The 25435-nt window shown below is 42.3% G+C and overlaps 1 protein-coding gene across 6 annotated transcripts in view; it reads left to right on the plus strand.

Moving 5' to 3' along the window:
* RANBP3L (RAN binding protein 3 like) overlaps positions 1-25435 on the plus strand; it is a 40987-nt gene that overhangs the window by 12164 nt on the left and 3388 nt on the right. Inside the window, exons 2-15 of one of the 6 annotated variants that reach the window (XR_014161418.1) lie at positions 2370-2476; positions 4131-4167; positions 6314-6391; positions 6911-6985; positions 7163-7234; positions 8681-8817; positions 11465-11547; positions 12956-13040; positions 13618-13714; positions 15473-15606; positions 15967-16087; positions 17231-17373; positions 19148-19334; positions 23077-23230. Coding sequence is in view for 5 of the 6 variants with exons in the window: in XM_081881532.1 (XP_081737658.1) it covers positions 2370-2476; positions 4131-4167; positions 6314-6391; positions 6911-6985; positions 7163-7234; positions 8681-8817; positions 11465-11547; positions 12956-13040; positions 13618-13714; positions 15473-15606; positions 15967-16087; positions 17231-17373; positions 19148-19334 (1356 nt within the window). In the remaining variant the exon portion in view is untranslated. The remainder of the gene's footprint in view (positions 1-2369; positions 2477-4130; positions 4168-6313; positions 6392-6910; positions 6986-7162; positions 7235-8680; positions 8818-11464; positions 11548-12955; positions 13041-13617; positions 13715-15472; positions 15607-15966; positions 16088-17230; positions 17374-19147; positions 19335-23076; positions 23231-25435) is intronic. The other 5 variants (XM_081881532.1, XM_081881533.1, XM_081881534.1 and 2 more) reach the window with 5 other exon arrangements.

The raw sequence follows: 25435 nt of genomic DNA on the forward strand, positions 1-25435 counted from the left end.
ATTTTTGCAGCTGGTTTTATGAGAACAGAATATATTTGATTGCATAGGTTTTGTAAGGAAGATCCCAGATACTCTGGAGACTATTCATATATGCACACATATACTGTACACTGAAAGATTAAATATATCTTACAAATATTTTTAAACACCCTGGAAAGGAAGTGTCCAATCTGTATTTGGCAACTATTTCAGAATGTTCCAACATTAAATGGTTGTGCTAGCTAAGCCGAGCTCTATATAAAGTTTCTTAACTGTCTGTGTGGTGAATTGATGAATATTTTAATAAGTTTCACTTGAGCAATGCTCATATAAATTATACAAGCTTGTGGGTGGCTTCACAAATTATACCTTTGTGGGGTGCAGTCAAATCTACCTCTGTTTTTTTAAACATGCGGTTAAGTTATCAATAACTACCTCCACATGCAGAATTCTGCCTCTGTGCAATTTGACTGAGCTGTAATCATTAACAGCTCAGGAGAAATAGTTCATTATTCCTTTTCTTTAAATAGAGTTGCATATATAACCAAACTGTGGTTTGTTTAAAGATGGGTATATGGGCCATAATTGCATCCTTGCTCAGTTTTAACCCTGCCGTTACATCTATTAAGTTACTTTTAGGAAGATGAAGAGAAGCACCTAAAATTGCTTGCTGTTGATTTGAGAACAACACTTACTATCATTATCATTATCATTATTGATTAAATTCGTATTCTGCCCTTCCTCCCGTAGGGGCCCAGGGCAGCAAAAACATTAACTGATACACTTAAAAGCATCTGGAAATAGTTCCAATACAGATGCAGACTGTATTAGACCTGTCTAACATTTAACAGGAGAGAATTTCACATGGTAGGTGTCAGGACACTAAAGGCCCAATTCCTATAGTGCATGGGTAGGCAAATTAAGGCCTGGGGCTGGATCCGACCCAGTCGCCTTCTAAATCTGGCCCACAGACGGTCGGGGAATCAGCATGTTTTTACATGAGTAGAATGTGTGCTTTTATTTAAAATGCATCTCTGGGTTATTTGTGGGGCATAGGAATTCAATCATATTTTTTTCCAAAATATAGTCCGGCCTCCCACAAGGTCTGAGGGACAGTGGACCGGCCCCCTGCTGATAAAGTTTGCCGACCCTTCTATAGTCTATTGAATGGATCACCTGCTTAAATGGTATCTGCAAAAGGTCCTATAGATGATGTTGAAATAGGATAGTTTTGTATGACATGGAAATCGGACGTTTGTGCAGGCATCCCATGCCGTGGGGTGAGGATGAAATGAGGGTGCATGCATGGGACGCACTCCCAAAGAGAAGCCAGAGACAATGGACTTAGGCTGAAGTGCAGGTTTCCACTGCAAAGGAAATTGGTGGGCCAAGAAACAGCCAAGCGATTGGGTGGATGTATGTTAATGTTGCACAGGTGGGGCAAAGGCACCTTCTTTGAGGCTGAGAGGATGAGCCTCAACTTGCCCTTCAAGATGAACAAGTCGTTGTAAGAGGTGTTTCTGGGTGCTGTTTCCCTGCCACTTTCTGAGGCCCCAGTCAGGCAAATGGCGGAATTGGACCACACATCCTATGTTGAAACAAGGTGATTATGGGGCAACTGGAGCACCCCCTAAGCTGCTCCTGCTACCAGAACCGTCCCTATTATTAGGTAAAGGTCCCAAACCTGTTTTGGAGAATAGAAACATCAAAGTACACAACAATAAACACATTCCCCCCCCCATCTAGTACAAAGCTGCTTTAGAGAATACAAAGGTAAAAGTAAAAAGGTAAAGGTAAAGGGACCCCTGGCCATTAGGTCCAGTCGTGACCGACTCTGGGGTTGTGGCGCTCATCTCGCTTTATTGGCCGAGGGAGCGTACAGCTTCCGGGTCATGTGGCCAGCAGGACTAAGCTGCTTCTGGCGAACCAGAGCAGTGCATGGAAACGTCGTTTACCTTCCCACCGGAGCGGTACCTATTTATCTACTTGCACTTTGACATGCTTTCAAACTGCTAGGTTGGCAGGAGCAGGGACTGAGCAACAGAAGCTTACCCCGCCGTGGGGATTCGAACCGCCGACCTTCTGATCGGCAAGTCCTAGGCTTTGTGGTTTAACCCACAGCACCACCCGTGACCCAAAGATAAAAGTACACAACAATAAATACATTTTTTCATCTAGTACAGCTGCATCCCCGAAAGATAACAGAAAAAGCAATGGTGTGGATTTGAAGAGGGCATGGTGTCAAAAGATGAAATATTGCGTTCCCAAAATAGCTGAGTTCTGTTCAGAAATCCCAAATCAACGAAAACATGTTATATTTGTATAGTGCAAAAGGAAACATTATTTGAATTCACACACTGTTTAATATGGAGTCTTTCTTCTTTCCCAAGGCAGATCCGTGATTGCACAGCCCATATTTGTTTTCAAGAAGGAACGCCCTTGCAAGGTACGAATGGAAGCCTCCCCTTCTTGCATTTCTCCTGACAACACATCTGGGGTGAGTCAGGGCACAAGGTGGGTTCAGCAGAGAGTCTGCATTCATAGATACATCTGTACGCACCTGGGGCAGATGTGTAATCAGGAATCCTGGAAAACCTGGGTTCCCAGCCATAGTAGTAGAATTTAGAACAGGGGTCAGCAAACTTTTTCAGCAGGGGGGTGGTCCACTATCCCTCAGAATTTGTGGGGGGCCGGAATATATTTTTTGGGGGGGAATGAACAAATTCCTATGCCCCACAAATAACCCAGAGATACATTTTAAATAAAAGGACACATTCTGCTCATGTAAAAACACTAGGCAGGCCCCACAAATAACCCAGAGATGCATTTTAAATAAAAGGACACATTCTACTCGTGTAAAAACATGCTGATTCCCAGACCGTCCGCGGGCTGGATTGAGAAGGTGATTGGGCCGCATCCGGCCCACGGGCCTTAGGTTGCCTACCCCTGGTTTAGAAGTTACAGTGGTACCTTGTGATGCAAACGGGATGCGTTCCGAAGCCCTGTTCACATCCTGAAGCGAACGCAACCCACATCTGCGCGTGTGCGGGTCACGATTCGCCGCTTCCGTGCATTCGCGTGATGTCATTTTGCACGTCTGTGCATGCGCGAGCGGCGAAACCCGGAAGTAATCTGTTCCGTTACTTCTGGGTCGCCATGGAGCGTAACCTGAAAACGCTCAACCTGAAGCATATTTAACCTGAGGTATGACTGTACAGTGGTACATCGGGTTACAGACGCTTCAGGTTACAGACGCTTCAGGTTACAGACTTCGTTTACCCATAAATAGTACCTTGGGTTAAGAACTTTGTTTCAGGATGAGAACAGAAATTGCGCGGTAGCGGCGCAGCAACAGTGGGAGGCCCTATTAGCTAAAGTGGTGCTTCAGGTTAAGAGCAGTTTCAGGTTAAGAATGGACCTCCGGAACGAATCGAGTTCTTAACCCGAGGTACCACTGTACTCTGAATGCATACAGAGCAGCGGTGGGGAATCTCAGGTCTTGGGAGCAAATGCATCCCTCGAGGTCTCTGCCCCTAGGACACTCCCCTCTCCCCAGCCCATGTCCCCTTGGTGACTGTATTCTACACACTGAGTGTTTTTGTGTGGCTAGAATATGTTGTTAAGCTCTGTTAATGTCTCTTGCTGGTCTGGATGGAGGAGACAGATGAAAGTGTGAGTGCATGTAGAAAAGACAGTGGTACCTCCGGTTACAGATGCTTCAGGTTACAGACTCCGCTAACCCAGAAATAGTACCTCAGGTTTAGAACTTTGCTTCAGGATGAGAACAGAAATCGTGTGGCAGCAGCGGGAGGCCCCATTAGCTAAAGTGGTGCTTCAGGTTAAGAACAGTTTCAGGTTAAGAACGGACCTCTGGAACGAATTAAGTTCTTAACCTGAGGTACCACTGTAGTCTGTAGCTCAAAGTCATATTTGTTGCCCTGTCTACTTTTACCGCTGAGGTGGGGCTGATGAAAACTGATCTCCAACATCATCTGTTCATGATCTAGACTGAACCTCAGTTTCTGCTATGCATTCTGTTACACATATTTCCAAGGCTGGCAAAAATCAGTGTCCAACTAGGGGTCTCTCTTAAAATAACTGACATCTGGCAATCCTCAACTGAGGGCTGACGACTCTTTCTTTCTGTCCAGAGGCCTGCAGAAGATCCTGTGTGCAAGACCGAAAAAGGTAATCAGGCAGCAAGAATTATCCTAGCTAGGAAATGGGGAAAGCAAGGTGGATTCCAAATAGAAGAGTAGTATAAAGAATTGTGGGATATAGCGATTAATGATAAATTAACGTGTGCTGTCAAAGTAGGAAGGGGAATATGGAAGAGAAATGACTTTGAGGAGATATGGAAACGATTTGTGGAATTTGTATTGTTAAAACAGAAAGGGATCAAACCATCCCAAGAAGTGTTACATTTTTGGAAAAAAGGATAATTATGATAAATAATGGCCTTGAAGGTGGGGTTCACATTTTTTAAAATTATTATTATTACTTTATTAAAAATAAAATAATAACAATATATGTATTTTTAATGTAATCATTTATTTTTGTTAAGAAAGCTTCCAACACCAACTGGTTGTAAAGTACACAGTATCATTTTTATTTAGTAAATAGGTGTAATGGTTGTAAGGGGTTACTTGTGCGTAAGTTGCCTTCAGTTTTGGTTAGATTGCCTGGCCAACCATGCTTTGGCTGACAGCTCACACTCCGTGGCCGGTCAGTCACTTGCAGAATCCGTCAGTGGGCGTTTCTTGAACCTTTTCCAGCATAAGAGCTGTTTGACGCCAAGTCTCCTCCTACTTTCCCTGCGCGGAACTCGTCTGCGCAAGTAAGGGGAAGGCAGGGGCGTGTCAGCGCTCTCCCCACTAGTCTCTGGTGAAGGGTCTTGGAGACCTGCCTCCAAATCCTCCATCTCCTGCTCTTCTCTACTGGTGTTACGCTGAATTCCTTCCCCCCTGCTGGTCCCCTCTCCTGCATCGCTTTGGAGCCCTGCCTCCACCTCTCGCTCTGATGTCAGTTCCCTGACAATAGGTATTCACCTTAGTCAACCCAGGGCATCAACATATCACCTAGATTCAATCCTCTGCCTCAGGATTTTTCATGCCAATAAATACCTGTATTGCTTCTGGTTTGGCAGCAAATCTGATATGGCATCAAACCTGAGACTAAGCAGCTACATATATTCTTGTCCCCTTTTTTTGTAAGTAAGGTCCCTGCACATCCAGCACCTGCATTCCTATGAAAAAATAGCCATATCTACAAAACATGTTTTATTCAGCCTTTTGAATAAAGGGCCGTTCTCTGCCCTCTGCAGACCAGGACATGTGATTATCTTAGTCATCAGTGGGATATGGACAAGAGCGTGCTCTCTCTTGGACAACTTCCTCAACACGCAATAGATTTTAATTATAATTTAATTATTCCAATATAATATACTTGTAACCCTAGGATAATCTACCCTTGTTTAGGGAGAACCCTTGATTTATCAGCCGTCTTCTGACAATCACAAGACAGCCTTATTTATTTATTTACTATTGCATTTATAGTCCATCTTTTTTCCCAAGCTGCTCAAGGTGACATACAGGGTTCTTCTGCTCATCATTTAATCCCCACAACAGCCCCACCTCTCTCCACGTAGAGGACTGATCACATAGGTCCTTACCACCTGGGGGAAGTGGCAAGGATCTTTTTTATTTTAAGAATAAATTGTATTAAAAGATTTGGGGGGGGGGGTTACAAAGCCACATGCTTTGTCTCTTTTTTCAGGTTGTAGTGTCTTTATTGCTTATTTTATTTTATTTTTTGCATTTATTTCCCACCTTTTTCTCCAAGGAGCTCAAGGTCTCATACAGTGGTACCTCAGGTTACATACGCTTCAGGTTACAGACTCCGCTTACCCAGAAATAGTACCTCGGGTTAAGAACTTTGCTTCAGAATGAGAACATAAATCGTGCTCCGGTGGCACGGCGGCAGCAGGAGGCCCCATTAGCTAAAGTGGTGCTTCAGGTTAAGAACAGTTTCAGGTTAAGAATGGACCTCCGGAATGAATTAAGTACTTAACCCGAGGTACCACTGTACATGGTTCTCATTTAGTCCCCCAAACAGCCCTGTGAGGTATGTTAGGCTGAGAGGCAATGGCTGGCCCAAGGTCACCCGGTGCACCGTGGGAAGATTTGAACCTTGGTCTCCCAGATCCCAGTCTGACAAGCTAACCACTATGCCACACTGTGTAGCCTTGGGTTTCATTCCTTTGGGCTGTTGTATTGCTGAGGTTGAAAGGAATTGCAGTGCATGATGATGTGTACTGTGTTTTCCCCCCTTTTAGTTTCCACTGGTTGTTCCAGAAAACGTGCAAGATCTTCGTCTTTTTCTTTTCAAACGTCCGACTCCCAGTCATACAGAGGTATGACTTCTTAGCCCATTTCCCTTTCCAGTACTGAATTGTACATTAAGAGTAAACCCATTATTCTACCAGGTTTCAAATTGTACTCACTCAGTTGGAATTAAATGCTGAACAGCACGTTTTAATTCCCACTGATTTCAAAGGTAGTTAGTTAAGCATAGTTTGAAATGGACAACAGTGGGATGTGAATGGTTGTAGGACAGAAACTGTAAGAATAATCTGATGCTTAGTTCAGCTTTCCACAACCAAGTGTCCTCCAGATGTTTTGGATAAAATTTCCATCATCCCTGACCACTGGGGATGGTCACCCTGACTGCAGTTGATAGGAGTTGGAATCAAAAATATAGGGAAGATACCAAGTTTGGGAAGGCTGCCTTAGTCTATATATCCGTCAAGTTTTTTTTATCAAAGAAACATGGTGCTATAATTGTGTTTACATGCTAGCATAATTACTTTTGCTTAAGTTATAAGTGTAAAATACCCTTGGGGAAATTTATGATTTGCTTCTTGTGTTTCCAGAAAATGTTCTTTCCCCCAAAAGAGCAAGATCATCTTCCTTTAACATCCTTCCAACATTTCCACCACCCCAGCCAGGTAAATTAAAGTATGACTAAAGAGTGATTTAGTAGGCCGGAATAGTATTATTATTATTATTTTGTCAGTGCTTGAGGGAGTTTTGACTCACTGGTAAAACTCAGTACAAAATGAACAAGAAGAGGAAAGAGGAAAAAAGAAAACCAATTTAGCTAAACACTTTGCACTGTTTTGCAGTAAAGAAGAATAACATATTCATGACCTCAGCGCTACTACAAAAGAACATTGCTGTGAAAGAAACAGAAAAAGGTACAGTTATTATAGTGCAATGGAACCATTGTGGGACGCGGGTGGCGTTGTGGGTTAAACCACAGAGCCTAGGACTTGCCGATCAGAAGGTCAGCGGTTTGAATCCCCGTGACGGGGTGAGCTCCCTTTGCTCGGTCCCTGCTCCTGCCAACCTAGCAGTTCGAAAGCACGTCAAAGTGCAAGTAGATAAATAGGTACCGCTTTAATGGAGCCATTATATGGGGCTATTACGTAGGCCCCTTTATATGGACTAGAAGTGAAGGAAATAGAGGGCATTACTATGGAAAAGCCTCTATTGTACATGAAATCCTGCCATGTATGTCACACTGCCCCCTAGCTTGTGGATGATCATGGAACTAGACTGGAAGGAAATTTCTAGGACTTGTAGATTCTGCAGAAAGGGTGTTATGAACCTCAATTAATAATAATAATAATAATAATAATAATAATAATAATAATAAATTTTATTTATATCCCGCCCTCCCCAGCCGAAGCCGGGCTCAGGGCGGCTAACAATAATCAAACAATCAAACAATAATCAAACAATTAAACCCATTGTTCAGGCATATCATATAACTCTCAATTTACCATGTATACCATGCGCCCCATTTGTGACCTATTTGTTTTTACATTCATGTGGGATTTTGAAATTTTGCAAAATTTGCTTCGGCTCTAGTGTACAGATGTAAGAGCAAAATATGTTTTTAACCACCTTCCCTCCAAAAATCTAGAAAGTCTTAGGATGGAGTTAGAAGGCACTTCAAGGTCATCTAGTTCAACTGCATGCCCATGCAGGAAACCTCCTACTAGAGTTTCCCTAATAAGTGTCCACCCAGACTCTGCTGAAAACCCTTCAAATTACAGTGGTACCTCGGGTTACATATGCTTCAGGTTACAGACTCCGCTAACTCAGAAATAGTGCTTCAGGTTAAGAAATTTGCTTCAGGATAAGAACAGAAATCGGGCTCCGGCAGCGCGGCAGCAGCAGGAGGCCCCATTAGCTAAAGTGGTGCTTCAGGTTAAGGACAGTTTCAGGTTAAGAACGGACCTCCGGAACGAATTAAGTACTTAACCCGAGGCACCATTGTATGGCAGTGCACAAACCATCAATTTAATTACATTCTCCCCAAATAATCTTGGGGATTGTAGTTTACCCTTCACAGAACTACAATTCCTAGAACTCTTAACAAACTACAGTTCCCATGATTCTTAGCTAGCGTGGATGTGTGATTCAAATATATTGTATATGTATAGCCTCGTGATTCTGTGACCTAGCTGCAATGTTCCTAGTGTGAAAATATGACAGAAGTTCAGTTGGCATGACTATCATAATGAAGGATTAGTTTTTCCTTCATTCATGTGACTTTAAGAAACCCTTGTACAAGAAGGGTGTGCAATAAGAAATAACCATTTTTTTAAAATCCCTGTTTCTCTCTATTCTGCAAGGTCTTCCTTCAACAAATGTACAACGGGATGTTTTAAGGCCTGCCATCTTACAACCACCGCAAGTTCCTTTGCACAAACCAGTAGAGAAGATTGAGATTGAAAATGTCCTGGAGGATAAACACGAATCAGACACTGAGGTAAAATATAGCACACATAGGAAGCCTTGTTCCAGACATGGCTCATAATACCTTATGGAATTGGGATTTTATCTCCCAGATGTCTTGCAAAGAAGTACAAGGACTGGGTACTAGTTCAGTATTGCAATACTCACACATTAGCCACGTGAAGCCATGCTGCACCCCGTTAGGGCATGTGGTAGGCAAAGATCTGAAGTGGGAGCTGAAGATACTCATGTAGCCCCTTTACTGAAGCTGGACCACAAAAGGGAGTAAAGTTGTATCCTCCTCCTTTTTTTAAGCATCTCCATGCCATTGTTTCTGATCCAGATTGAGGGACACACACTGGCCCTTTGCAAAAGAAAAATGATGGGCAAACCGTGTGATGGAATCCACATGTAGTTTGGCTTTGAGATAGATCATAATCGACAGGCTCATGCAGCAGATGCAGTTCTTAAAGGCACTCAAACTGGCAGTGGGGGCAGATGACCAACCCAAGCCAAGTACCGTATTTTTCGCTCTATAATACACAGCAGACCACAAGACGCACCTCGTCTTTGGAGGAGGAAAACAAGAAAAAAAATATTCTGAATCTCAGAAGCCAGAACAGCAAGAGGGATTGCTGCGCAGTGAAAGCAGCAATCCCTCTTGCTGTTCTGGCTTCTGGGATAGCTGCGCAGCCTGCATTCGCTCCATAAGACGCACACACATTCCCCCTTACTTTTTAGGAGGGAAAAAGTGAGTCTTATAGAGCAAAAAATACGGTATTTCCTGAGTTCCATTAAAATAAGGGGACCAGTTTGTGTTCTGGTGTGAATGGCATTTTAAAGCTGTTCTGGCTAGCATTCCATTTATTTTTAATGCCCCTTGTAGTGAAGTTGAGAAATCTTAGCACGTTAAAACTTTGGTTCATGTAGGCGTGAGGAATTGCGGGAGAGTAAAGCTGTGGATTTCTGGGAAACAGAGGTCTGGTCTCCTTAACTGCAGACTCCCTGTGTTTAGAAGTGAGAATCAAATTGCCTCCTGTCTTTGGGCAGGAAGAAGATGTTATCTGATTTGTAAATTCTGACAGTTGGGGAGCTCAGATGTGGAATGGGTGTGAAAAGGCTATCAGGCAATTTATAGCTCAAAAAGCCTGGTACAAGTCTGGGAACAAAGGGAGTACCTTTTGATCTCAAGGTCCTTTGAGCATAAACAAAGTTCAGCTGCCTTGGTCTGCTGACAATCAGGAGTTATAGTCCCATCATACAGCCAGTGGTATTTGGTAATTAACCAAAAGAAATGGTTCCAAACTACAAGAAAAAAGATTCCACCTAAACATTAGGAAGAACTTCCTGACAGTAAGAGCTGTTCGACAGTGAAATTTGCTGCGAAGGAGTGTTGTGGAGTCTCCTTCTTTGGAGGTCTTTAAGCAGAGGCTTGACAACCATATGTCAGGAGTGCTCTGATGGTGTTCCCTGCTTGGCAGGGGGTTGGACTCGATGGCCCTTGTGGTCTCTTCCAACTCTATGATTCTATGATTCTATGAAATGATTGGTCCCTAAACCCCTTCTCCAAGTGGAATAAAAAAAGTGGGATAAAAGTTTGAGCAATTGAGATGCAAATTGCAGACCACCATTCCCTGGTGTTTTGCGCCTGAGGGTGCTTGACCAGCAAAGAAACTTTGATGACCTGCCATGTTTTGAACTGTTACTTTGTGAGAATGTTTCAGTCAGTTATACTGCGCAACATTTAAATTTTTCTTGTTTGTAACCTTTTACTTGCTGAGTGGCTTTTTCAATAAATTTGGAAAAGGACTTTTGCCTTTTGTATTTTGTGCCTTTTGCTGGAGAAGCTGAACTGGTGCCTGACCACTTGATACACACTACCTGTTGGATTTCTGTCTGCATCACGGTAAACGTGACACAGGGTTGGGCAACCTGGTAAATATCGAAGGGGGGTTCTCCTCCTTGGACCCCATTCAAGGGTTGACCCAGGAAAGGAGGTTGTGGCAGCAGCTTTATACCATTTGGCTTGTGACTTTCAACACAAGGACTGGTTAAGAAGGATGGATAGTGATGGCAGATGAAGATGTTAGACTTTTTGGAGCTAACTGACCTGACTGGAAGAATCCGCGATCAGAAAGAAGAGGAATATCAAGAAGATTAGAAGAAATTTAAAGACTATTTGGCCAAATATTGTAACATACAATAAGTAGAAGTTAACTGAAAGTATCAAATGGGCCTAGGACTGGAGTAAGAATGAATTGTAAAATACTATGGATTTAGATAATTATGAAAAGAGAAGAAGATTGAAAATTAAAGGTGTCAATTTGATTAGAAAGAGGATATTGGAGAGCTGTTAAAAAGGTGATTCAATGAAACTCAGTAAGGCGGGATTCGAAAAGTCAGTTAACAATGAAAATCAAATTAGGTTTTAAAGTATTAGGTGTTTACATGTTTGTTTTTGTTGCCTTTTTTAGTATTGTAATGTCTTTTTTCTTTATTTGTGTGTTTTAATTGTTATAAACTTGGAAAATTAATTTGAAAATTTGAAAAAAGGGGGGGGATAGTGGCCCGCAAACACGACACCCCTATGGTAGGGCAATTGAAGGTGCCACTCGCCATATCCAGCGCTGGTGTACACTTTCAGAAAACAAGAAAAGCCAAATTGGTTTAATTGTTTTTAGGTATCTGGAGACACCTGTTTGTGGGCAGATGACTCAGAAAGGCCGCTTCCATCTCTTCACATTTCAGGCCTTCAAACAATAAGGTAAGCTAAATGAAATATTTTTGGGGTGGGAAATGGTTCTGGAAGAAACGAAACATTCACCCCAGTAGCCTACTACTTCTTTTTAAATCTCTGTAATAATAAAGACCCCCTTTGCCAATGGGCACTGTCCATGACTGTCTGTGTACATTCCTGCCACACTGCCATATATCCACATAATATCAGAAAGCAAAGTCCACACACAAAGAGCTATAAATGCATAGGCTGCCCACACCATCAGAAACCCCAAACCCACAGGGGTCCTGATAATATGGAGAACCTACAGGTGTACAATTGCACTGTACACATGAAGACTCCCCTTTTCTGACGTTGCAGTGGTATGTGGGCATCCTGAGCAGAAATATTTGGGGGCAAGATTGGTGGTTCTGGCCCTGATGCGGCTTCCAGGTGTTGACTAAATGCATGGAATTCTGCCTCGTTCTGGATGCTACATGTTATGTGAGTCGTTGGCAAACTAGACATTAAGCAAACAGGATGACCAGGATGGCAAACCAAGTCCTACGAGGAACAGTTGAAAGAGCTGAATACATTTAGCCTGGAGAACAAGGTGATCAAGGGGAGATATGATCATTGTCTTCAATTATCTGGAAGGCTGTCACTGCAGATGGCAGAACAGACTTGTTCCCTTTTGCTCCAGATGGCGGGACTAGAACTCATGGGTGGAAACGGCAAGGAAGCAGATTTCTGCTGAACATTAGGAGAAACTGTGTAATGGCAAGAACTGTTTGTCTTGGAAGGTGCTGTGCTGTATTTAAGCAGAGGCTGGATGTCCATCTGTCAGGGAAACTCTTGTTGCCAGAGTCCTGCGCTGAGCAAGAGGATTGGACTAGAGGATCTCAGAGGCTATCAGTCTATGGAGGGATCTCTTCTGAACAGCCCAGTTATCATTTCTCTGGCTTTAGAACATCTGGCTTTGAAACTTGGCCACTCTAGCTATTGCCCTAAAGAGGTGTCCTATAAAATCCAAGTGGTTTCAGCACGGTCTACTCAAAGTAGTCTGCATTTGTATTGGATTTGATATTTGTATTGATATCCGTATTAGAATTGAAATTGATTATATATACATACCTGTTGGTTTTAAAAATTGTTTTATATGTTATTTTTCCTTATTTTTAAATTGTTTTCGTATTAGCCAAATGTTTTAATGGTTTTTATATATGCAATTGTTTTCCATCTGCTTTAATCACATTCAAGAAATGGATGCCCCATCATAAGCAATTCATAAAATAAATAATAATTGTTGACACTAGACTTTTCTGGCAGGACTCCAGGAAAACAAACACAGATACACATATATGTGAATCAGATTTACTTGTATTCCCCCCCCCCCCAAAAAAAAGTTGATTAGGCTTCTTCTCCCCTGACTCGTTCTTTCTTTTTCCTTTTTAAGCAACCAACTACCTGAAGGCAGAACTTTCTCAAGCAGTAGGCATTCTGACTTTGTGTTTGGAGAAAATATAGTAGAAAGAGTTTTGGTATGTTTTAAAGATTTTTGTCTCATTCTGGGGAGGGAAAACCATGTAAAATGACTTAGATGAGTCTGTATCCAACATTCCAATACAGTAATTTCTAAGTTCTGACTTTACCATAGATATGCCTTAATTTAGAACAGTTCAAAAAGCTCTCATAATTCTAGTTAAGGCAGGATACTATTCATATTCTGTGCAAAGATTGATATAATGCTTGGCTTAGTACAGTGAACAAATCATACTTTAAAATCAGAGTAAAATGATACCCAATTCAATTTACCTAGGCCAGAATCTAATGTATACCAAGGCTTCTTGTGGAGGAGAATTATCTGCTGAATTATTTTACTACTAAAGTATTTCTAGAATATTTTACTACAGGATGTTTGTAAAAGTTGCACATTATCCTGCTTTATTAAAATCAGGATACTATCATACAAGTATAACCTGCTCCTTGTCTCATTGCATATTTTACAATGCCATTCATTTTTAAATTGTTAAAAATAAGTAAAATATCAGCATCTGACATGCTCCCAGTTGTAGTTCTGATTTTGTCACTTGTAATGCCTTCCTGAAATTTTTCTAGAGGCCAGCGAAATCCCCAGAGCTGCATTCTGAAAGTGGCAACAATGGAAAAAAATCCACGTCTCCTATAGGTTTTCATACCAGGTCTCTGCAGACAAGTAGGTGATCTTTCTTACCAAATAAATAACATTAACTTGTTAGCATGCAGCTTTCATTTTGCACTTCATGATGTTGTGATTGCATTTGGTAATCCAAGAGAAAAGACCCACTTAATTATGAAGCATAGCCAAAAACACATTTAAAAGCACGTGACTTTCCCCCAAAGAATCCTGGGAAATGTAGTTTCTTTGGGTGAGGTCACATGTGGGATGTGCTTCAAGTTTCTGGTGTGGATTTGCCCTCAGACTGTTCTGCTGTTCAACTCCAGCAGATGTCGGGATCCTATAGCCCTCCAGATGTTGTTGAACTACAACTACATCCCTCGCCACTGGCCATGCTTCCTAGGGCTGATGGGTTTTTTTCTTCAGCAACATCTGGAGGGTCAAAGGTTCTCTACAGGAATCTAGAGTTGAGACCAGTGTTCTTTGCTCCAGCTGGTAGTGACTTTCCAATGACTTTCACATCCCTCACTGCTTGATCCTTTTCAGACTCTAGATGCCGGGGTCTGAGCATACAAATCATGCTCTCTCTCTCTCAGAACTGAGTGGAAATTTCTCAGATGACATTTTTATCAGAAAATTTCTGAAATCTTTCTTTCCCGCACCCTGAAAAAAGCCACTTTCCAGGATTTTACTTGAACACTCTCCAGCATTTTTGTCAGTGAGGTGGCTGCCATTCACCAGCTCCTCAGAACAATACAGTGGTACCATTGGATACAAACGGGATCCGTTCCGGAGCCCCGTTCGTATATAGAAGCAAACGTAACTAGCGATAGCACGTCTGTGCACATGCGCATCGCTTTTCGCCACTTCTGCGCATGCGCATGCGCAAGTAGCGAAACCCGGAAGTAACACACTCTGTTACTTCCGGGTTGCTGCGAAGCACAACCCGAATGTGCTCAACCTGAAGTGCATTCAACCCAAGGTATGACGGTACCTTTTCTTGTTTGGCAATCACTCGTAACCGAGTAAGATTGTCTTCCATAAACACAGTTTTAACAATGAGTCCGTAAGTGACTGTGGAGGTCAATTCTGGATCCACAGGTCCTTCCACAGTGGGGACACTGGTTTCCGGGCGGGACTTGATCACGTTGTGGATTTGCCACGCGTGCCTTCCTCTTAGCACATTTCTCCCTTGCGTCCTGAGTTTGAGTGTCTTCAAAGCCCTTGACACTTTTGGTAAAGGCTGTTCTCCAATTGGAGTGCTTGCAGGCAAGTGCTTCCCAATTGTTGGTGTTTATACTACATTTTTTAGATTTGCCTTGAGACAGTCTTTAAACTTCTTTTGTTGACCACCAGCATTACGCTTTCCATTTTTATGTTCGGAATAGAGTAGTTGCTTTGGAAGACGATAATCAGGCATCCAGGAACAACACATTAGAATTAGAACAACATATTATTAGAATTAGAATTGCGCTTGGAAACATACTAGGAGCCACTGTAGATCTTTTAGGATTGGTATTATATGGTCCCAGCAGCTGCTTCCAGTCACCAGTCTAGCAGCCGCATTCTGGATTGATTGTAGTTTCCGAGTCACCTTGAAAGGTAGCCCCACATAGAGCCCATTGTAGCAGTCCAAGCAAGAGATAATCAGAGCATGTACTGCTCTGGTGGGACAGTGCTCAGGCAGGTAGGGTCTCAGCCAGTGTACTAGAGGGAGGTGGAGGATTCAAAATGGTGGCCAGGCTGCCAAGAAAACTGCAAGGTTTTCCTTTCATAGAAACCTGAGGATTTTTCATTATTCTCCTTTCTCTATAGCGCCATTTTTTGCCAAGGATACAACACTAGCTGAATCAGCTGCTGCTTATGTATCTAGCAAACCGACACAAAGATATTTATTAGATAAAGTTGCAGTGACTACAGGAGAAGAAGCAGAGCACAATGTCTTACAGGTATATCTTTTCCTAAAAGATTTATTGGTGGGGAATTTCTGTTATATTTGAAAAACAGGCCATGGCCTGGTCTGCACATAACACTAAGCCATGGTTTGTTAAAACAAACCATGAGGTACCCAATAGTTGTCTGACAGGTGATCAAATAACCCACAGGTTGTTTCTCCAACATTTGTTCTATTTTTCTTTTCAGGTTTTGTGAATAAGCTAAAGTAATCCATTTAATTGCCATTTATTTTTTAAAAATAAAAACCTTTTTATTTAATAGTAAGAATATAAATGACACAGAAGTTTTAGGTTTTTTTTTAAAAAAAATGTGTATGTCCAAATTGACAATTTTATCAATTTTTCCCATTTTAGATCAACTGCAGGCTCTTTTTATTTAATAAAGTATCATCATCCTGGATTGAAAGAGGCAGTGGCTCTCTGAGACTTAATGATACATCCAGCAATCAGTGTGGAATGCTGCAGTCAAGACTGAGTAAGAATTAATTTCACCATTAAGTCCTTCTTCCCCATAGGCAATTATCAATGTGGGAAATGTGCAAAAAAGAGGAGCAAATTGTATTTACAGCTATAACATATTGCCAAAGGATTTAGAATATAAACGTCACAATCCAGCAGACATTTTATTTGTTTAAATTGGGGGGGGGGTCTCATCCATTTAACTATATGTTAGCCAATTAATCAAATGAGCTCCCATTTAGTAATTGATTTATTAATTGTTCACACTATGCCTTGGGAAGCTTGCATACATCATGGTTTATATATGATTCAGCTGCAGTATTTTTTATTTTTTTTTCCAAATAGGTAAATAAACACATGCAAGAAACTTACACATACACAAGAAAAAAGGCATTCCTTATGCATAGTGCAAACATTAAACACATACAATTACATACAATTACATTTGCAAAAGTTATGAATATGTTCGTATTGGCAAAATACATTCATTTACAAAATCCTAACCTTTATAAATTTTACAACTTTATTAATGGAGTATCTGAGTCATTTGTTTGAAATTCATTTCTAATACATATTGAATCACATATATTACAAATGAATTGCGTATAAACAACTTGGATACTTCATTGACAAAACTATAACATTTATAAAGGGTAGGTTTTAAAAAAATGAATGTATTGTGCAGATAGGAACATATTCATCATTTTTGTGTACTTCCTCTTTTAGAGAGAGTCATTTGCAGACATAAAGTTTGGTTTATAGTACACCATCATGTATTCAGACAGGTTATGGAGATATTCAAAACACTGAACATTCTCAAGAAATGGGAGTGTTTGTCACAAATGGTGACTAGTTGAGTTAGACGATTTAGGAATAGTGGATAACTGAGTTTATTTATTCTACTCCATTGCATTCCCAGACATCAGATGGGGTGGGGAGATGGGGAATTCCAAACTTCTCATGGTTTTAAAAGCCAGGGTAGCAGGATGCTGGACTCGTTGAGCCATTGGCTTGATCTAGCAGACTCTTCTTATGTTCTTAAGTTTCAGAAGTTGAGTAACTTGAGTTTTGCAGTGCTACCAGATGAAATCCCCTCCATTAAGAAAAGGGGATTTAATATCTGCCTTTCTTTCTAATGTTTCTTTTCTCCTGCTTATAGTAATGCGAAATCATGGGAGCATGAGGCTCATTCTTAACACCAGACTCTGGACTCAGATGGTCATAGAAAGAGCAAACCGGAAGAGTCTGTGCATCACAGCTACAGATTTGGAGGACTCTTGTGTCAAGGTGTTTCTAATACAGGTAGAGCCAAGCAGGAGCTGCTGCAGCAAAAATTCCTGAACCTCCCCGCCTCCACCTTCTGCCCTGGCCAGAACAAGCAGCAAGGTTTGGGATGCAGTGTTGATTTGCTACGCTGCTTCACTGATTCCTGGCTAGTGGTGTAGCTAGCCGCTCGGGTGCCCAGTGCGGCGTGAGCGTCCTGCAGCCAGGGGCAGGGCGAGCTGCCCATGGGGATGGGGCGCATTGCGTGGAGTCTTTCCGCTGCCTCCCCCTCAGCTGTAGCTGGAGCCTGCAGGCGCCCAAGCCACCATGTCACTTCCAGGAGAGACGTGTGGCTTGGGCACACTGCAGGCTCCGCGGTAAGTGCTGGCCCTCACCTCGGGGCGCCCGGTGCCAGCCATGTTTTGTTACGTTTGTTGACTGAACTAAAAAGTTTTGTGAGTCCATTAAAAAAAATTAAATTATTATTTTAAAAACCCTAATATTTTTGTCATTTTGTCACCCCACCCACTCAGTGATGACACCCGGGGCGGCCCACACACCCGGCACCCCCCTTCCTCCACCACTGTCCCTGGCCAGATTGTTTTGCTACCCTCTCAGCTGAGACCTTTCTGTTTCCTTAGCTTTAAAATTTTAATTGCTTCACACTTCTGTTTGCATTTTTGTTGTCTGTAGTTTCATTGCTTTTTGATGACTTGTATCCAAGGTGCTGGTTCCCCACCACTGCCTGCTGCCACCCCCTACAACAGGGATGCAGAACACTTGACCCTCCAGATGTTGGGGTGTAACTATTATCAGCTCCAGTCAGCAGAGCCCAATGGTCAAGAAGATAATAGGAGTTGTCCTCTTATCTGGAGGGCGATATCAGGAGGACCACATGTTCCCCATCCATGCCTAAACCTTGTTTTATTGTATTCCAGAAGAGTCTTAGTGAAATCTTACATAGGGTGTTTTAACTGTTGCCCCATTTTTGCCATGGACTAGCTGGATGCAGAGGGGTGGTGGGAGGCTCCAGCTGGGGAACCCCCCAAGGAAACCCCCAGGGGAAGAAAGGTTCAGAGCCAGGGGATTGGTGGTGGGGTGATGATGAGTGGTCAGAGGGAGAAGAGGGAGCAGACTAGGGGGAGGATGAGATGTTGGAAGCTGAAGAGGTAACAAGCTTCAGTGAGTGGGAAGAGGCTGTAGCAGAGAGCAGCCCAGACTCAGAGGCAGAAGAGGAGGCAGAAGAGGAGACTGGCCAGGCGACAGAAGTGAGGCAGGCTGCTGAAGAATCTAGGGAGTCTCCCCCTCCTGGTGTGATCAGCTCCTCTCCCCGCTGGTCTCCTAGAACATGCAGAGGAATGAAGAGGGTAAAGCAATGAGAGGCAAGACGCCGGAATATTAGGTTGCTAGTGAAGGAACCTTAGAGAGCCTTAGAGAGCAGTGGGAAGCCGAGACCTTCAATCCTCACAACTGCTGCATTGGGGCAAGACCTACTGGGAAGAGTTGCTGTGATCGCTAGGCCTGCAGTGTTTTGGTTTCTTTGAATAATGAGTTAACTTCATTGACACCAGTGATTTTGAATGCTGACCTACTGCTGACTCCGATGCCTGACAATTCTACTATGTAAAACCACACTGAGCATTTGAAGGCAGTGCATAAATAACATAGAATCACAGAATTGCGCAGTTGGAAGGGACACCTGGCACTCCAGTTCCTTTTCAGGAACTTTAGAATCTCTTTGGTGTGCTCAATTTTTCACTGGTCAACCGGAAAACAGTACCTAATAGACCTATTTGTCTTGTGCATTACACAGGCAAGCTCAAAGGATGCAGCTTCTCTATACGCAGCAATCCACCACCGCCTTGTGGCAATGAGGAGCTTTGCTGATCAGGAATGTGATGTAAACCACGTGGAGCAAGAGCCAGATATTCAACCACTGAATTATGACAGTGATGAGGACGAGAATGAAAGAATAACTCAAGTGAGCAGCAACAAATCAGGTGAGCAAAGCTCTCTGCAGGACCAGACAAAGACTGCATTTTCCATAACCATTATCCAAAGCCATCTACATAAAAAAAATAATGGGGGCTGGCTTTGCTGCAAAGTGAGAAGTAGCTCTGCTGTTGTTCACATTCCTTTCCCAGACCCACAACTTGGTGGGATGTGCATTGCCGGAGGAGAAGGGGGTTATACATGTTATGTACTGATGTTCTGACCCTGGGCCAGCAGGGGGATACTGTAGATAGTTATGCAAATGAAGGATCGAAAGTGACGTTCAGTGATTGGATAGTTTTAGAAAGTTGCAACAGTTACAATTGTTCTGGAGCTCTATATAAGCAGGTTGACTGAGCTCCTCAGTTCAGTTCTGTTCCAGCTTACAAATAAAGAGCTGCTTTGGAAGAATCGCTGTGTCGTCTGATATGTTCGCCCACAACTTAACAATACACACCCCAATATTTTCTTTTTTTCAAAAACATAGAGGCACAATGAGGTAGTAGAACAGATTGCACTGCCTTCATCACGACTTTGCGAAAACAGAAAACAATAAATGCATCCAGTATTTTATGTCGTTGTGCTATATTGTATTTTTGTTTTGGATTGGAAGCTATTTTGAGTAATATTTTACTAGAAAAATGGGGAATGAATATTAAATCACCCTCTGGGAGTGGAGTGGGAAAATCAGTGCAAGGTAAAATGAGTCATATTAATTTAAAATCATATGCTTCACTCCTTTCAAGGGGTTAAATCCCGTTGAACCATAGCAGGATTTACTTCCGAGTAAACATGGTTAGGATTTTGCTGCCAATCAAAATAAGGAATGTAAACAGCAGCTACCCCACTCCTGAAAGTTTCCTGCTTCGGAAAAAAATAGGGTGAGTGAGAGATATTCTGAAGCAACTGCTTTTCAAAGTAAATATTAAAAAGGGTTGACTACTTATTGAGCGTTCATTCTGTTTGTGGTTAGACTGAAAGAAATGTTGTCCCATATTTTCTGGTGCATTCCCCCATCAATTTAATTACTGTGAAAAATCTGGTTTTGGAGGAGGAGCTCCAATCTGTTTTAATTGTGCAACCTCAATTTGCTGGTATGTGATGGAATCCTAGCTTCAATATTACTCTTTTCCTTAGAGAAGTCACTAGAAATTGTGAACCTTTGCCACCAGAGGGCATATTGTTCCTCACGTCTCTGCCTGGCTGGCTCCTACCTGTGGCTTCTTTGCATAGGCCACTGTTGAAGGTTTCCAACCATCTGCCATTTCCTTTCCTTGAGTGAACATTCCACCTGTCCTTGACCTTAAGCTCTCTTTTTAGTCGAATTCATAGCCCACCTTTCTGATCTGCCTCTACCCTGAACTCCTTTTCCATCATCACTTCCTGCTTCCTGCTTGGATAGACTATCTGAGGATGACTCCTTCATAGCTGTCAACGTTTCCCTTTTTTTAAAGGGAAATTCCCTTATTCCGAATAGGATTCCTTGCAAGAAAAGGGAAAAATTGACAGCTATGGACTCCTTTCAACTATGTCTCTGGTTCTCGCTCCTATTGGTTCCTGAAAGAGAAACAAACCACCATGTCTGCAGGTCCTTTCACGGAGAAGTAGGGATGGAAGGATCTGTCCATTTATGTTCTCTCTGTTTCTAATTTTTCCACTCTTAAATTCACTTCTTCACATTTCTGCAGCAATCTGCCATTTTTAACTCCTCTTGGAAATTCTTCAACATTTTAGTGTCAATTTCTCCTGACAAAGACACTTTTGTATGCAGATTTGACTATTATACACATTTTTGCAAGCATTCCCATGAGGGCACATAACTCAGTGGTAGGACATCTGCGTTGCATGCAGAAGGTCCCAGGTCCAATCCCTCACATATCCATGCAGGGCTAAAGAAAGACTCATTGCCTGAAGCTCTGGGGAGCTTCTTCCCAGGCAGTGTGGACAATACTGAGCCATACTGGCTCATTATCTGGCTCTGAACACAACAACTTTCTACGTTCCTAAGATAAAACCTAGTTTTTGTCAACGTGAATAGTGTCTGCTGAATGGTTACCATGATTGGATGGTCTTCATAGTTCTCTTGGTGCAGCCAGATGTTACATCAGACATGTGGCTACCACCAAATGTAGCAACTCCTCCTTCATTTTTCCATGTAATGCCTAGCAATACAAAATTTGTGACTTTCCTCATCATTCTTCCATTTCATTGACTGCTGCTGCTGCTCTGAGGGGGCTGAGAATTTCAGAGCACATAATAATGCAGGTTTTGTATTGCTAAGTGTTACCAGAAGTGTGCTGGTTTCAGTAGCTGCTACACATCTGTTGTACTGCACAGTGTTGACCTCACTGATGCCACTCCCATTAATTTCATTCTGGTCCTCTTCCTATGTTTCTTTTCGGCGTCTGTTCAGCTTGTGAGGCATGTGCTTGCGCTCGAGCCATAATCTCGCACCGTGTCTCTGGGGATTTGTACCCAAGACGTCCCAACATGCATTATTGTTGTGGGGCAATTTCCATTGGGTCTGATCCCCAAACACACCTGCAATTCCTCAAAAGAGGAAGCATGTGGCTCAAACGAATGATGTAGTTTTTGATACTGATGTGGGAAAGAAGCACATTATTTAAATGGCTTGTGAGCAGTAGCTAAGAAACTGGGGAACAAATCCGGAAGTCCTTGTTTTGAATCTCATCTGTTCCATGAACTGACTAGGCCACTCTCTCCTAATCTGCAGTATGGGGACAATAAGACTGACAGAGTTTCGGAAGGATTTCAACAAGATGATGCATGTAAATGATTTGAACACATGAAAGCACTAAACAAATGTTAAGTAGAAGTAGTAGCCAGTGGCAGAGTGCATGCTTAGCTGAATCTGTGACCTCTCCAGTTAGAGGGGTCCTTGGTAGCAGGATAGGAAAAGACCACTCAGTATAAAAGGACAGCAAAAGACCATTTCATGTGACCACAACATGGTGGTTCTCATGCTACAACAGGAGACAATATAAAAATGTGTGCTAGAGCAGAGAACTGAGTAGGTGAAAAGAATGGAAGAGGAACTGACTATATCCAAAGATCCTGTCCACTGCACACTGATTTTATGCTATTTTCTGAAGGAAAAATGCATATCTTATGGACCCTCTCTTGGAAGTAAGCCCTATGGAATACAGTGGGACTTACTTCCGGGTAAACATGCATAGGAGTGTGCTGAACCATTGCTTGTGTAAGGAGGGCACAAAAAGACCTGCGATAAACCTGAAGAACCAAACGTTTTTATTTTTAAACTGTGACTATGGTATACTATATACAGCTCACTCTGCCCACCAAACAGCAGCCGCTTCAGTCAGCATTCATGCAGAACCTCTCCCCTTCAACTTGTCTGTGTGACTTCCCAGAGGGAGATAATAAAAGGCTGGAATTTATTTGCGAGTTGAAGGTACTCTCCAATCTATGTGCCGACTTGCAAGTTAAACAATCATGTTGACAAGCGAAGGCCTCTGACACAGATTTGGGAAAAACAGCTAAGGGTCAGTGGCCAGTGATGATAACTGAGGCCACAGTCCTTGAGGGACATCCAAACTGTGGTACATACAGCGTTCTTTTCACTGTGATGAACTTCGTAGTGAGGGTGTGTGTGTGTGTGTGTGTGTGTGTGTGTGTGTGTGTGTGTGGTGCATGAGAAAAAATGAGTGAAGTTATATAAACCCTTACAATTCCCTGCAGCCAGTGAGTCCAAATTCCTCTTCCATCCAGGTCCCAGAGATAGCTGACAACCCAGGCCCCATCTGTTATCAAGCAACCTTGGCAGGTCCTCTGACGGCCCCTGCTTTATTTTATTTATCCTGACTATGTCCACCTCAGTCTGCTTATCTTTCATGCCAGCTGATCCTGTTGTAATACTATCAAGGTACACAGCCCAACCTTTGCTGAGATTTCACTCCAAACACCATTTGCAAAATGTTTCCTGCTGCTCTAAAGTTGCCATCTTTTGTTATGTTCTGTGTTTTCAGTAGATGCATGGCAGGTAGACATGGGTGGGTGCAGTTTTCCCCATTAATGCATCTCAATGCCAGAAGAAAAGGCTCACTTGGTGATTCTGACTCTATTCATTAGAGATTTTTTTAAAAAAACCCTCTGTAGATAAAAACTGGGGCAGTGGAGTCATCGAGTGTCACTTACATGGCTCTGATTTAATGTATGATGTTCTTTTTGCAGTTTGAAAAGGGGCTAATAATAATAATAATAATAATAATAATAATAATAATAATATTAATATTTATACCCCGTCTATCTGGCTGGGTTTCTCCAGCCACTCTGGGCAGCCTCCAACAGAACACTAAAAACAGAATAAAACTTCAAACATTAAAAACTGCCCTAAACAGGGCTGCCATCATATTTCTTCTAAAAGTCAGATAGTTTTTTATTTCCTTGACATTTGATGGGAGGGCATTCCACAGGGCAGGCACCACTACTGAGAAGGCCCTCTGCCTGGTTCCCTGTAACCTCACTTCTCACAGTAAAGGAACCACCAGAAGGCCCTTGGTGCTGGACCTCAGTGTCCGGGCTAAACGATGGGGGTGGAGATGCTCCTTCAGGTATACTGGAAGAAATGGGTGGGTACTGCTTGTGCTCCTCTTCATTTTTACTCTTCCAGGCTGTTTACCCAGCTACTACATGCCTGTAATGCCTTTGGAATACAACTCTGTCTTTTCCCAGACTTTATTCAGGGACATGCTATGGTAGCCAAAATGGATAAGTTGTTTGGGGATTGTTGTCCAACCAGAGGGGCAGGTGTGTTAGGCAATTGCCTCAAAAATGGCAAGAGTGCTGAGACACCTGAAAAGCTAACCAGGTATCCTGGGAAATAAGCTTTTGTAGAATGAAGCCAAAATGCTAAATAGAAAGCAAGTGTGCAACAGTGGATACAATATTGTACTAGGATTGGGGCGACCCAGATTCAATTCCCCACACAGCCACGAAATTTATTGGGTGGTGCTGGGCTAGTCAATGTTGCTCACACTAACCAACAACCTAAAATTAATTTGATATAAAATTGGGGGGGGGGGTAGCTGGGGGCAGAGAAACCCATACATGAGTATGGGGAAATGGGCATGTAAGAAACAAAATGAATATGTACACGATAAGCACAGTGAGCGTACACAACAGTAATCACCCTACCTTTGCTATTCTTTCTTAACAACTGTAGTGGGAAAGCCAACCATTGTCTGGCTTGGGTCCTGAACAAATAGAATCAAATGTATCCATAAATTCTAGTTTAGCAATTTCATGCAGGAACCCTTTGAAGTTCCTTTGCTAGATAATGTGACCTGCTGGCTAGCAGCAGAATATCCTGGGAGACTAAATATTCCCACCCTTACTTCTGATAAAAGTCATTTTTATTGTTGAGAATGACTTGTAGACGGAAGAATGGCATTGTTTGCAAGTGAAAGCATATATCACATTGAGGAGTAATCCAGTGAGTGAGTTCTGAGAATGCCTCTCATATTGATGTCTCATAATTGTACATCTGAGTGGAAACATTAGTGCAATAAGGGCTATTTTCTAAGTTTGTGGACCACCACATTTTCTTTTGGTTTATAGCTAAAAGAAGCACCACATGAGATGACAATTGAAATCCTTCCAAATTAAAACTCAGCTCCTTGGTTACGATCTGCCGAAGCTATCTGTGTGTATATTTGGGATTGTTTTTGTTCGTGAACAAAAAGAGTCAGGGTTTTCTCTAAGTTTTCCACAGCAGCCCCTTGTGCTGCTGACAAGGCAAGCTGTTTCATTTTAAAATTAAACAGAAAAAACCTCTTCCTCTTCAGCATGTGGCAGGAAACTTCAAAGAAAGCTCTTACTCTTTCCCCCCCCCTTTATTAAAGTGCTTTGAGCACCACCTGAAAGTGCACAAACAACCACTACTAATCTAAAAGTTATACAAAGAGAGAGAGAGAGAGGTAAGAGATGAATGAAGTCTTTGAAAAAACTGGCAGGCGAGAATGTTCAACATGCTTGGAGCGCTCAGAATTCCTCTTCGCTTTGTTCTCAAGAGTTCCTTTGTTCCAGTCTGGAAAATTTGCCTTTTACAAGCCCCAACAGTCTATACTCC

The sequence above is a fragment of the Podarcis erhardii genome (genome assembly GCF_964252035.2).
Source record: "Podarcis erhardii genome assembly, chromosome: 11".
NCBI classification, from domain to species: Eukaryota; Metazoa; Chordata; class Lepidosauria; order Squamata; family Lacertidae; genus Podarcis; species Podarcis erhardii.